This window comes from Aphidius gifuensis, linkage group LG3, assembly GCF_014905175.1.
Source record: "Aphidius gifuensis isolate YNYX2018 linkage group LG3, ASM1490517v1, whole genome shotgun sequence".
NCBI classification, from domain to species: Eukaryota; Metazoa; Arthropoda; class Insecta; order Hymenoptera; family Braconidae; genus Aphidius; species Aphidius gifuensis.
In genome coordinates this window covers 12,673,778-12,688,632 of record NC_057790.1, presented here as the reverse complement: position 1 = coordinate 12,688,632, position 14,855 = coordinate 12,673,778, and the positions used below count along the sequence as shown (strand labels likewise).

Genomic DNA, 14,855 nt, shown 5'->3' with positions numbered 1-14,855 from the left:
ACTCTGTAAGCGACTTAGAAGTTTGTTTTAATAGATTCATCATAATTTTAACTATCTAAAAACACAATAAAAAAAGAAGTTTATAATTTCCTTCAACGGGGGCCGTTCTCCCTTAAAAAAAAAATATATGCTTTTTACGGAGGTGGGATAGACGCGAAGCGTCCCACCATAGTTTTGTTTTCACTATATGTTTTATGAATACCGCTCATAGCTTCCATAATAATTAAGCTAGATTATTCGTATTAGACTTAAATTAAAGATCTCGATAAGCTCTAGAGCCTCTGATAAAATTGAAATTTTTCGGGTAATTATTGAGTTTACAAATGACGAAAGAAAAATGTAACAAAATCTTCGAAGCGAAATATTAAGAAAACTAAGAAAAAATCATGGATGCGAAAATTTCACAGATAACAGTAAATAATGAAATGAAGATAATTAACAAAAGTTTATATTTTTTAAAATCGAATTCGTTTGTTTATTCAAGAAAAACTGAAACGACATTTTTTTGGAACAGACATAACTTTTTTAAAAATTAACTGAGAGGTTTTATTTTAGTTTTAATGGATTCCTCGTCAAAAAATCTACAACCAGAGCCATACTCAAACTTTTTTCAACAATTAGTTTTTTTATAATTAGCGATTGTTTATAAAAAATATCAGAGTGAGTAGTTTATAAAATGAAAAGAACCACAAAGAAATCATTTAATGAGCTAATTTGGCTTGACAGCTTGTAGAAAATTTTCTACCAAATTTTTTGACTATAATATGAAATTTTTTTAGTTAATTATTTAAACAATTAATGAAGATTTAAACAATCATTATTTTTTTTTCCATCATTTTTTTGCCGTACGCATGCGCACTTGTGACTGTAGAGCATAATTCATTTTACATTAGATTTTTTTTTAAGATGGCAGATGGTAGCACTAAACAATTCTAGGAATCAATTTGGTTTATTTATTATTTTGTATTTATCCTGTTTTTTGAAAGTTTAAGGTTAAAGTTTTATAAATAAATTTAATATAACGAATAATTCAATCATAGGTATAGATGAGAGAGTGGGAAATTGATTGGGATAGAGGAAAAATCGCGGAAAAATTTTTAAAGGGGGGAAAAAAAATAAAAAGTTTTTCTATTTTGAATAGCGGGTAAGATATAGGGTTTACGGAAAATTTGTGAAGGAGAAAGTTGTAGAGAAAAAAATTAGCTAAATTTCATTGTAGGTCATTTTTGGGGTTTATAGAAGGGTTTAGAATATATAAGGGTTTTAAAAATTTTTTGGGTGCGTTCGATTGGAAATCAGGGGGAAATAAATGACGTAGGAATGAGGGTCGCGGTCTCCGTTTTGTTCTGTCATTCGTCGCAGTTCGTCGTACTAGTTTGCGGGCTGAAATAAAATAATAATAACTAAAATATAAAATAAAATAAAATAAAATTGAGAGATATTTTAATTTCCAGATTTTTTAATTTACAACATATTTTATTGTTTAAATAATATATTGTTTAAAGTATTAATAATTGTAACTAACAAAAATTAATGAATATTAAAATTATTTTTAAAAAAAATTGACAATGAAATAAAAAAAAAATTTTTTTTTGTTTGAACAATTAAATTATAAATATATAAATTGATAAAATAATAAAAAGATAAGATTTTTTTTTTAATTTAACAACAATTTCATTTAACAGCGAAAATATTAACTACAATACGGTTTTCTTCTTTTCTCCGAGTTTGAGGGACTGTGGGCGGAAAAAAAGGGGTAAAATCACAGAAATGATCTAAAAGTAAATGATCCAAATGAAAAAAGCAATTGACAGCCTATCATAATTTTTTTTTACAACAATTATTTACAAAGTTATTAATTTTTAAAGTTTTTAAATAATAATTTTTTTATATTTTCTCTGAGTTTGAGGGACTGTGGGCGGAAAAAAAAGGGGTAAAATTACAGAAATGACCTAAAAGTAAATGATCTAAATGAAAAAAGAAATCGACAGCCTATCATAATTTTTTTTTACAACAATTATTTACAAAGTTATTAATTTTTAAAGTTTTTAAATAATAATTTTTTTATATTTTCTCCGAGTTTGAGGGACTGTGGGCGAAAAAAAAAAGGGTAAAATCACAGAAATGACCTAAAAGTAAATGATCTAAATGAAAAAAGAAATCGACAGCCTATCATAATTTTTTTTTACAACAATTATTTACAAAGTTATTAATTTTTAAAGTTTTTAAATAATAATTTTTTTATATTTTCTCGAGTTGGACTGTGGGCGTGGGTAAAATAGTGACCTAAAAGTAATGATCTAAATGAAAAGAATGACAGTTTATCATTTTTTTACAATATTATTTACAAAGTTATTAATTTTTAAAGTTTTTAAATAATAATTTTTTTATATTTTCTCCGCCCACAGTCCCTCAAACTCAGAGAAAATATAAAAAAATTATTATTTAAAAACTTTAAAAATTAATAACTTTGTAAATAATTGTTGTAAAAAAAAATTATGATAGGCTGTCAATTGCTTTTTTCATTTGGATCATTTACTTTTAGATCATTTCTGTGATTTTACCCCTTTTTTTCCGCCCACAGTCCCTCAAACTCGGAGAAAAGAAGAAAACCGTATTGTAGTTAATATTTTCACTGTTAATCTTTTTATTATTTTATCAATTTATATATTTATAATTTAATTGTTTAAACAAAAAAAAAAAAAAAATTTTTTTTTTATTTCATTGTCAATTTTTTTTAAAAATAATTTTAATATTCATTAATTTTTTTTAGTTACAATTATTAATACTTTAAACAATATATTATTTAAACAATAAAATATGTTGTAAATTAAAAAATCTGGAAATTAAAATATCTCTCAATTTTATTTTATTTTATTTTATATTTTAGTTATTATTATTTTATTTCAGCCCGCAAACTAGTACGACGAACTGCGACGAATGACAGAACAAAACGGAGACCGCGACCCTCATTCCTACGTCATTTATTTCCCCCTGATTTCCAATCGAACGCACCCAAAAAATTTTTAAAACCCTTATATATTCTAAACCCTTCTATAAACCCCAAAAATGACCTACAATGAAATTTAGCTAATTTTTTTCTCTACAACTTTCTCCTTCACAAATTTTCCGTAAACCCTATATCTTACCCGCTATTCAAAATAGAAAAACTTTTTATTTTTTTTCCCCCCTTTAAAAATTTTTCCGCGATTTTTCCTCTATCCAATCAATTTCCCACCCTCTCATCTATACCTATGATTTTTTTCAAAAGTTCACTCACAATTGAGCAAACTCAGACAACTTTCGACTGGACTACAAAGGAAGTTTTATCAAAAGACCAAAGAAGAGCTTCGTCAGAGGATGGCCAAAGGGGAAGCCAACCTTTACATCAAGGAGAGAAATGGGTGCTTCCTGATACATCAGGGTGTAAATGTGATGCATTAAATATTAATACATCATTATCAACTACATCTTCAAGGCTAAAATTAAATAAATTGTCAATTTTTTGAAACTTTTTGAAACTTGGCTACACTGTAAAATAATAAAGTGTAAAGCGCCTGCGCCCTGTATACAATATATGGGATTGCGGGTATGTGTTTGTGTTTGAACATGCCATACGTTGCCACATCTGATTTTTGTAAAGTTTATAATTAATTTCTCATTAATTGACCGATCAACATATGAAAATTTTTCGCGCAATTAATAAAACTCGGTTTCTAGTATATGTGTGATTTTTTTCAAGACTTTTTCATCATTTTTTCTATCCGAAAAAAATGGTTGAAATCTCCATAAGAGCCAATGTTAAATATTATTTTCAATAATTAATTACAAAAAATTTAACCGATCAACATAAAAAAATAATTATACCGTTGTATTCAGAATGAAAAGATCTACTTGTGTACAAAATTTCAGAACATTCTCATTATATTTTTTAAAAAAAGAGTAATTTGTGCATAACCTCTTTAACACCTCAATAAAAAACTACCTTCATAAAACTTCAAAATCTTAGAAAAATTATAGAAAAAAAAAAAAATTCAAGTTCCCTGCTAGAAAGTTAAACAACCCTAGCGGATGGCTCGACTCTCCAATGTAGCACTCAGTCGACAGCGATTTGACAGCCATTCGACAGCATATATAAAACGTAATTCACGAGCGCCGGATAATCAAAATGAATTGGAAAAATATGAAATAAATATAAGATTATAATGACAACAACTTAAACTGAAGAAAACCTTGACTAGTATATGTATTTAATATTAAATAAGAGTTTAAATTACATACGGTAGAGAGGTTAGGTTGACATGATTCGAATATCTACGGGAGTCAAAAAGCTGTCGAGCCGCAGACCATGGGTGCATTCCTTTAATAAAAAATTTTTTTTCGTTTTGCAATTTCGCCCTGTAATACCGGCCAAAATTTTATAGGAAAAAGCTGTTTCGTGTAGTGGCAGTACTGGCACATGACATTATTTTTTTTGGCTTCCAATTATTAGATGGATAACTGTTCAATGTTTATATCAAACTGAAATAAATAGAAAATTGACTTGTTGTGATTGTTTGTTATTGTCACATAGCTCATACCACACATTATCGTAAACTGTAAAGGCTGGAATATTGCATAGAGAAATTTATCACTTTTGTCGTTTTTTCTGTTTCTAGTTTTTAGTCGGTATTACAGGGCGAAATTGCAAAACGAAAAAAAATTTTTTATTAAAGGAATGCACCCCATTCATCGGTAATTGATTCGGTCATTATTACAGAGATATTTTGTCACTGAATCGACAGGCTTTCAACACCAAATTGAGAGGGTCTACTTTGCTCATTTTTTATTGTTTTAAATTGTTTGAACATTATAATGGACTTTATCAATGATAAAGATTTTTTTTATAAAAAAATTAATAGAAAATAAAAAAAAACCTGTAAAAATTTATAAAAAAATTTTTTTTTTCATGTATTCATTTCGTTTATAATGATGTCAGTTATCGATTGGAATAAAAATAATATTTATAAAAAAACTGATGAAAAAACTAAATTTTCCAATAGCGTCATAAATGTAGAAAAATTGGTTTTTGAATTATTGAAAGTATCATATAGCTTAAGGTCAATGATGAATGGGTTACGGGATACATAGTAAATTTCTTAACAAAAGTCAAAACCGCTTTTCAGAAAGATTTCATATTTAATGTTATTGATTTTATAAAAAAATGTTACGTAAGGTTGACTGGCCACTAGTTCTGGCAATGGCTAATAATTTAATATTTGGTTTTAAAGCGTTGATGTAATCGATAATTATTTATCATAATTTTTCATTTTAACATTGAGTAGCAACATTTTTTTTTCTTAAAATAAGCACGAACCCCTATAATATCTTATAGTTTCATAAAAACCGTTCAGTGCTGATTGCTATCGGGAACTGTTTACAGAGTTATTTAACAGTTTTTGAACGTCACATAGCCCGGAATGAACCGTGCCAATCAATAAAATTCATGGAGATCTAAATATTAAATGATAACATCCAAGCCAAGGGAAATGGTTGCACCGCTCCGTAATAATGGTCATTTTATGTACGTTACGCAATTCCTATTCAACTTCCTCAATGCTCAAATGAGTAAATTCCACATTTTAGGAATACGATATCAACCAAGGCGTGGTAAGAAAAAAGTTACGGTATTCATTTGTGTTTGAAGTCACTCTAAAATTTTGTGTATATAAAACATTAGATTAAAAATTCCTTGTTATCATACAAAATTACCTGATTACACAAAGTTTCCGTTTTTTGGTAATCACAAAGATTCCCAGTAATCTCTTATGTTCAAGTATCTTATAATTAATATATAATTAAAATAGTGCACTGTCAATTATAATATGTCAATTTTTCAAGTGCAGTTGAATATACTTTTAAAATAGACATAAAAAAGAAAATCATAACAAAAGAAAAAACTGAGTTTTTTCTACAAAAAGAAGCGTCAAGTATTCGAAAGCTGTTTATTTTTTTTGTACAAAAAGATGTGGTACCAAAAAAATAAACAGCTAAAAGATTTCGAATACTTGATGCTTTTTTTTGTAGAAAAAACTCGGTTTTTTTTTTTTGTTATATCACATCTTTTTCTCAAGTTTTAATTATAATAATTTGTTTTTATACGTTGACGAATTAATTTATTATTTATTCTATAATAATAAAACATCGATTAAATTTTTCTTTTTGAATATCTCAGATTTTTCTTTTAAAACAATATGAAAATAATTGCAAGTGGAAACATAGCTTAAAGCATCATTATTAAATATTAACTCAAAATATATGGCGCGCGCACCATCGATGCGGTATTGAATACTAAATAAAGGTTTTTTCACACCATCTACTATTACCTTGCTGAATTTTATTTTATAATGTTGTCAATATTGATCTGGACTTTGAAAACCTAAAGCTTGATTTTTCAAAAGCTGTAAGATTGCTCTGGAATTTTGAATAAATTTCAGCAAAAAACGCAAACTTTTTAATTTGATGTTATTGTTTAAGAAAAAGTATACATCTAAAAATTTCGATTTTTTTCTTATTCAAAAGCTTGATATCGATTTATGGGATCAATACAAAAAGGAATTTTTCTATCTTACTGAATTTTTTTATCTTATAATTAATAAAAGCGTGAAGATTTTGGAGGGGTTTGCTCAAGAAGACTAGAAATACAGGAGAACGAACCTGCTCAAAAACCGTACGATGTGGAGCCGTTAGGGCGCTAGGCCCTTGAACGGTGCGACTTGTATCGCACAGGCACAATACAAACATACTCTGACAAACACTAATAGAGCATTATATACATGATGTTTGTCAGAGTATGTTTGTATTGTGCGCATTGTAAAAAAAAGCGATACAAGTCGCGCACGTTACCGGGGTACTACTAGCGCCCCTCAATTATGCGGCGACCACATAGCGATACGGTTTTCATGGGGACGTTCCAAAAATCACTCGGAAACTCGGAAGGTCAAGATTGTGATCATAGAAAATTTTTGATATTTTGTTGTGGTAGACATGATTTTTTGTTCATGTATTTTTATAGGCACAAAACAATAAATTATTATCGTTTAATTATTAATAATAATTATAAAAAATACTTTTCACAACTTTAATAAGTAACAAAAGTAAATGGCATATGCAATATGGCTGTTTTTGTTGCTTACAATATCGACAATATCTACAGTAATCTCTAGTTACTTTCAAGTTTATTTTATCACTATATTTTTTCATCTACTGCGCCGGTCCGGGTTTCCGAGTGATTTTTGGAACGTCCCCCATGAACGTCCCCTATATACAGGCGAGATAGATAGATTCTCAGAGTCAGGGATGCTTATTTCGATGGCGGCGCTTGTGAAGCTTTTCTATGTAAATCTATATAAAAAGTTCACAAGCGCCGCCATCGGAAAAAAAAAGCCCTAATGAGAACATCCTCTGAATACGGGTGCTGTATTTCTAGTCTTCTTGGGTTTGCTCTATGTCGCTTATATATAGGTACGGTGGTTATTCTCGTTTCCCCACTCTTTTTTTTTTGCTCTTACTTGACGCGAGACACTATCGTAGTATCGTGCCTCTTGATAGAAAGAAAACGAAGCTAACCTCTCTCTGAATAGCATGTAATTATTTCATGAAAAAAATATCGAAAGTTAGAGATCTGCATAAATATTTTAATTTTTTGTTAACTTTATTTATTGTTAAGGTTGAATGTAAATAGAATTTCTAACTATACGATTTTCGAATTTTTAGTTCCATATAAAAGCTAGAATAATTATCTATTTTGTTGAATTTTTTCAGAATTTTACACAACGTTTTTTTTAGATAATTAATGTCAAAGTTAACAACTTTAACACGTAGGTATAGGGACTAAACACATATTTTCTTATCTAGCTCAAAAAAATTCTATACGATTTTACTTAATTTACTATCAGTTTGTACTCCTTTACAATACGAATTTTTTAAGCTCTCAATGATCATTTTCTACAACAGATTTTAAAAGATATTCAACTATTAGAATTAAAATTTTCTATCATTAGCGGTCATTCTCTTTCTTTTATTCGTCATTTCGTCGTGCTGTCTTATGTTTTTTGGCTATGGTAGTATGTGTGAGTCTATCCAGATAGCCTGCATACACACATTCTACCAAGAGCCTGCCAGTATAGTGAATATATTTCGGACAGAGGGGCACTGAAAATATTTTTTATAACCATATGTAGATGCGCATCCTCTCGGGCCCAAACTTCGTCCACCGATGCGATTTACATTCAACCTTAAGAAATGAACAGCTAATAAACTCAAATTGCGTCGAAGGGTAAAAAAAAAAAAAAAATTTCATGCATGTGGAATATGGGCAAAAAGTTATAAAAGATAACTGAAATTCACTGTAATCATATCGAGATTACAAATATACGACGTAAGATTACTGATTACATAAGATTTTTCAAGATTATTGATAATTAGAGAAGACTACAAGAGTACAAGAGATTTCAATAATCACACGATGTTTTTGAAATCATTTCGGTAAGATTACAAGAGGTTATTAAAGTTTCGTTTTTCGTTGTACAACAGACTGAACAAGTGACTTTCTCCCTCGATTATAGCTAATTTTCAAATTCCATGCAATTTCAATCCAAAATAAAAAAATGTTGTCACTAAAATTATAAAATTCTAAATGACGTGTGGTTGACTTAAGTAACCAAGTGTTAGCTTTTGTTTATAATCCTTTTGTAACTGTCAAGACATTTTCGGATTAGAAATTTAACTAATAAAAGATCTGGTAACGTTTGTTGGGGCGTGTGGCTCGCGTTACCGTTGAAAATTAAAAATTTTCAATACTCCGGCTAGGGCCGTGTTAAATTTTATCTCTTAAATGGTTTTTAAAAGTAACAATACAATAATAGTACTTTTTTTTTATTTTTCTGAAAATCGATTTTTTTTTTTTTTTTTTTCGTTCAAGTTAAGGCAAGCTATAACTTCTGTTAGAATGAACGGAATGACTTCATATTAAGCTCAAAAAACGTGGTTTTTAAAACTCTATCGCCCCTTAAGGAGTTTATCCTGATTCCAATAGTCAATTTTTTTCGATTTTTGAAACAAAAGAGACAAAAATATTTCAAAAATTCTATTTTTTACTATTTTATGAAAACTATAATTTTTTTTGAAAAAAGTTTCGACTAAAAGTTGTAGGATTTTACCACACATGCTTTTTAAGTCTTATACAAAGTATCTAGGACGATTTTGTCGAAAGTTAGAGCGTTTTTCAGAAATTACTCGAAAACTAGAAATGCAATAACTTTTGATAAAATTGTAGTAGAGACTTCGTATTAGGCTCAAACAACGCGTCTTCTGAAACTCCATCGCCCTTCATGAGAAAGAACATTATCTGTTTAGTCACTTTTTTTTTTTTTTAAAAAACTAAATTTGAAAAAAAAAAAAAAAAACGGTTTTTTTTTTAATTTTTATGAAAAATATGATTCATAGATCAAAATTTTTTCGGGGAGGCGATAGAATTTTTGAATACGCATGTTTTAAGCCTAATATGAAGTCTCTAACACCATTTCATCATGAGTTATCGTTTGCCTAAAAAATGAAAACGGCACAAGCTATAACTCAAAATAGAGTAGTCGCAGAGGTTTCATATTAGGCTTAAAATAATCGTTTTTCAAAATTCTATAACTTTTTTAAATGAATTTTTATCGTACGAATAGTATTTTTCGTTTTTCGGGAAAAAAAAAAAATGGCCGAATAGATAATGTTTTTTTTTATTAGGGGCGATAGAATTTCCAGAGCCGCTTCTTTTGAGCCAAATCCGAAGTCTTTACGACAATTAGTTTAGAAGTTATGAACGTTTTTTTTTTTTGGGGGATAAATCCAATACTGCGGCTGAGCCTTTCGGCTCCTAGCCTCCGTAAAATCAAAACCAAGTAATAGATTAATAAAATAATGAATAAACTCAAAAATTTTAAACCAATAAAAATAAAGATCGTGATAAGATAAAAAACAAATGCATACACACGATGTGACAGCGGCATCAATTGTTTCTTCGATGTAATTACAAGTTGGTAAGCAATCATCCATTGATAACCTATATGACATCATAAATAGATCCTTCAAAGCATTAACTGTAACATCACTACTGTCATCCGTTGTATTTGAATATACTTGAACATAAATATCAAGTAATGTACGATCATTCATTTGTGAAAGAAATTTTTCGACTTGTTGTTTAAATGTTGGTGAATTCAAATAGCTCGATGATGTACCAGATGATGTCAATAAAAAATAGTAAAACCGATTTCCAAATTCTTTATAATTTGGAAATAAGTAACGTGTAAATATGTCAACAGAAATACCATTAATGTTCTCATTCTCGTAAGTCAGATCGTTGAGAATCTAAAAACAAAATTATAAATTATATGTAAACAAATACAAATAGACTCGCTCATGAAATTAAATAATGATTAAATAATGATGAAAAAGATATTTCCTGTTTAGATCCACGACTTTTTTTTATCTTTAAGTCTACAAAAAAAGTCGTGTGAATCGAAGTTGTAGGTTTACCTTTGTTAACTTATCCACAGGAACAAAGTGTGTTACAAAATTATGCTCCATATCAGTAGCAGATGAATTACCCGATGGCTTACGACTCGAATAAACTGTTTTTTTACTAGAATTACTTTTTGTTGATCCATTATTACTGCGCACTACATGATTACCCATCGTAATTCAATGTTTTCTTATTTTTCTAATTTGTATTATTAGCTTTGTTTGTACGCGTCAAAAAAAAAAAAAAACTTAACCTCAACGTTCAATTCGGTCAAGAGTAGAGTAAAACCTCCATGGAAACCGGCAGAACAAGAAGTTAGAAGACAAGAAGACTAGAAAGAGTTAGAAGACTAGGAGAGAAAAAACTTCGATAGTGGGGTAGCTTTCGATGGGACCTTGTATAGTTTGAAATAGTTCTGTACCCATATATATGCTATGATGTAGCTGAAAGAATCAATACAGTGTATTGAGATTTTGTGCCTTTGTAGTTCTTCAAACAACCGTACGTCGCTAGCGCCATAAGTGAGCCGTAAGTGTGACGGAACTGAGCCGAGACGACCATCGAAAACAGCTAATTAATACTACTATAGGTGCGTTCTTTGACTTGCGGCAGTCCAATTCACAGGGCATTACAATTTAGGGCTTTTTTTCACCACTCACGGCGCTTGTGAAGCTTTTGTATGTAAGATCTATATAAAAAAAATTTTTACAAGCGCCATCAGCGGCAAAAAAAAGCCCTAAATTGTAAAAAATTTGCCCTGTGATTGATTGTGGAGCTCTCTAGCGATCCCTCTCTACTCTTTTTCCCTTTCTTTTTCTAACTTGCGTGAAATTTCGTTATTGCGCTTCCAATTCCACGCAAATCAGAAGAAAAAAGGGAAAAAAAGTAGAGAGGGATCGTTAGAGGTGGGGATACCCGCAGGCTCCCGCTAGCGAAAGAACGCACCTAATATTGCGCATCGCCTATGCTTTCCCATAAGTGGGCTGTGCGCATTCATTACGGTGCAGACAATCTCTCTGTCGCAGTCATACTGCTTGACAAAAATCTTTTGCGCATGTCCGAATTATTATTCGAGTAGGAGCTCGGAAACATTCGGCAACGCACACAAATTCATTGTGTATACGTGGGTGCATTCCTTTAATAAAAAATTTTTTTTCGTTTTGCAATTTCGCCCTGTAATACCGGCCAAAATTTTATAGGGAAAAGCTGTTTCGTGTAGTGGCAGTACTGCAGTCCAATTCACAGGGCAAATTTTTTACAATTTAGGGCTATTTTTTGCCGCTGATGGCGCTTGTTAAATTTTTTTTCTATAGATTTCACATACAAAAGTTCCACAAGCGCCGCCAGTGGAGGAAAAGAGCCCTAAATTGTAATGCCCTGTGAATTGGACTGCTGGCACAAGACATTATTTTTTTTGGCTTCCAATTATTAGATGGATAACTGTTCAATGGGTGCATTCCTTTAATAAAAATTTTTTTTTCGTTTTGCAATTTCGCCCTGTAATACCGGCCAAAATTTTATAGGAAAAAGCTGTTTCTTGTAGTGGCAGTACAGGCACATGACATTATTTTTTTTGGCTTCCAATTATTAGATGGATAACTGTTCAATGTTAATATCAAACTGAAATAAATGAAAAATTGACTTGTTGTGATTGTTTGTTATTGTCACATAGCTCGTACCACATATTATCGTAAACTGTAAAGCCTGGAATATTGCATAGAGAAATTTATCACTTTTGTCGTTGTTTCTGTTTTTAGTTTTTAGTCGGTATTACAGGGCGAAATTGCAAAACGAAAAAACATTTTTTATTAAAGGAATGCACCCCGTGTCATGGAGTTTAATATAGGGTTCTGACTTCTGACCTATTCACCATGGCATCTGCAGTCCAATTCACAGGGCATTACAATTTAGGGCTTTTTTTCACCACTCACGGCGCTTGTGAAGCTTTTGTATATAAAATCTATATAAAAAAAATTTTTACAAGCGCCATCAGCGGCAAAAAAAAGCCCTAAATTGTAAAAAATTTGCCCTGTGAATTGGACTGCTGCAGTCCAATTCACAGGGCATTACAATTTAGGGCTTTTTTCCTCCACTGACGGCGCTTGTAAAGCTTTTGTATATAAAATCTATATAAAAAAAATTTTACAAGCGCCATTAGCGGCAAAAAATAGCCCTAAATTGTAAAAAATTTGCCCTGTGAATTGGACTGCGGGTGGCCGAATAGTAAACTATTTCCAAATGGTCGGAATCATAATAATAATATAATACATACAGGACATACCACACATACAAATAGTGGAGTGGTGTGAGTCGTAGCCAAATGTCAAAATACGTATACAGATTTAATATTATAATAATGATTATAGATAACAATAAATCAATTGATAATTAAAAAATGAATGTCGAGGCTGGTATTTTTTCAGAGCCTATAAAAAAAACTGAATATATATGTTTAGTAAAGAATTCTATCAATCTTACTGGAAAAAAATTTTAATTAAATATTTCATATATTTTTAAAGCCCAATAAATGCCTAATCAAAAACAAAAACTTGGAAACAGTAGACCGTCTGTTATTGTAGAATAAATTTATTAAAAATGATCCATAATAATTTGATAAAAATATAACACTCAAATAATACTGTATTTATTATTCAAATAGAGCGCCAAAAACCATTTGGAATGCGCCATGTTGGCACATGGACACGGTGAGTGTGTGTAGGTGCTACTGAACCCACTGAAATATAATAAAACTGGAAGGTGAACTCCTATGCCTAGCCAATGCACGGAGTGTCGCTAGAGATAGCAATACATTGGATGGCTTTTCCTCTCACTCACGCATGCGCACATTAAATCTCGTACAGTCAACGTCAAAACAAACTAGTACTACACGATATAAAAGTTACATTATATTTCAGTACAGTCTCAACAACTTTAGTTGACGTGACTGTACCGACAAGGACAAAAGCCCAACCATTGAATCTCTCTCTCGGCGACGCTAAGTTCGGCTTCCAGTTTTATTATATTTCAGTTACTGAACCCTGCCCATAGGTCAGATCCCTGTACGCCTCCATGATACATGTGAACCGAACGGATTATTCGGACATGCGCAAAAAAATTTTTGTCGAGGCGTATGACTGCGACAGAGAGATTGTCTGCACCGTAATGAATGCGCACAAAATCATACCCTATGCGCAATATAGTAGTGTTAAATATATGGGGTTTGATGGGTGCGTTCCGAATTCTGTGTAATGGTCTTCGATAGGTATAGGTGCGTTTTTTCGTCAATTTTTTGTTGACGCATCATGACCGCGCATTTGCGCAAAAGCTGAAAAAGCACGTAAGCTTTTAATTGTTTGTAAGTGTGAGTAACGCACACATACATACTTTAGGTGCTATTTATATACATTCTTTTGTGTATTTATTTTTTTTCCTGGTTATTTTCACGCATGCGCAATTGAATGCGCAGCCAGAAAAAAGTCAGTTTGCAACAGCGTAGGACATAAGGGGCTGAATCAGCCATATTCCAATTTTTATTTTTTAAGAATTATTTGTTCGACGCCACTGTACTCTTCTCATGTTTGTATAATATGCGATTTTTCAGAATTTATTTTTTTTTTGGTAAAAAAATTGAAAAACTAAAAATCTAATTCATATAAAATTCTTTCATATAAAGGCTTAAAAAGCTTAAAAAACTTAAAACACTTAAATCTAATTCACACCATATTTTTCCACACCACAAATCCCTAGATTTTTAAGTTTTTTAAGTTTTTTAAGTGCTCAGTTGGCTGGATAGCCTTGTTGTTTCTATATGAAATCTATATAAAAAAAATTTTGTCAAGCGCCATCAGCGGAAAAAAAAGCCCTAATGAGAACAATTTTGCCCCGTGAATAGATACGGCAGTACAATTCACAGGGCATTACAATTTAGAGCTTTTTTCCTCTACTGGTGGCGCTTGTAGAGCTTTTGTATGTGAAATCTATATAAAAAAAATTTGACAAGCGCCATTACCGGCAAAAAAAAGCCCTAAATTGTAAAAAATTTGCCCTGTGAATTGGACTGCGGGTGCTGCAGTCCAATTCACAGGGCAAAATTGTTCTCATTAGGGCTTTTTTTTGCCGCTGATGGCGCTTGTAAAAATTTTTTTTATATAGATTTTGCATACAAAAGCTTTACAAGCGCCGTGAGTGGTAACAAAAAGCCCTAAATTGTAATGCCCTGTGAATTGGACTGCTGGACTGTAATTTTTGGCATGACTCGCCCCTTCATAGGGCTCGAACTCACGACAAGCAACATTTCGCTTGT

General features: G+C 30.9%; 1 protein-coding gene across 3 annotated transcripts in view; it reads right to left on the bottom strand.

Moving 5' to 3' along the window:
* Nucleotides 1-10,954, bottom strand: part of LOC122851964 (MTOR-associated protein MEAK7) — a 47,961-nt gene extending 37,007 nt beyond the window's left edge. For all 3 annotated transcript variants that reach the window (XM_044151503.1, XM_044151504.1, XM_044151505.1), the window contains exons 1-2: nt 10,567-10,954; nt 10,018-10,398 (exon numbers count right to left, since the gene is read on the bottom strand). In XM_044151503.1, the coding sequence (XP_044007438.1) occupies nt 10,018-10,398; nt 10,567-10,725 (540 nt within the window). In that variant the 5' untranslated portion in view covers nt 10,726-10,954. The remainder of the gene's footprint in view (nt 1-10,017; nt 10,399-10,566) is intronic.
* Nucleotides 10,955-14,855: the final 3,901 nt, after the last annotated feature.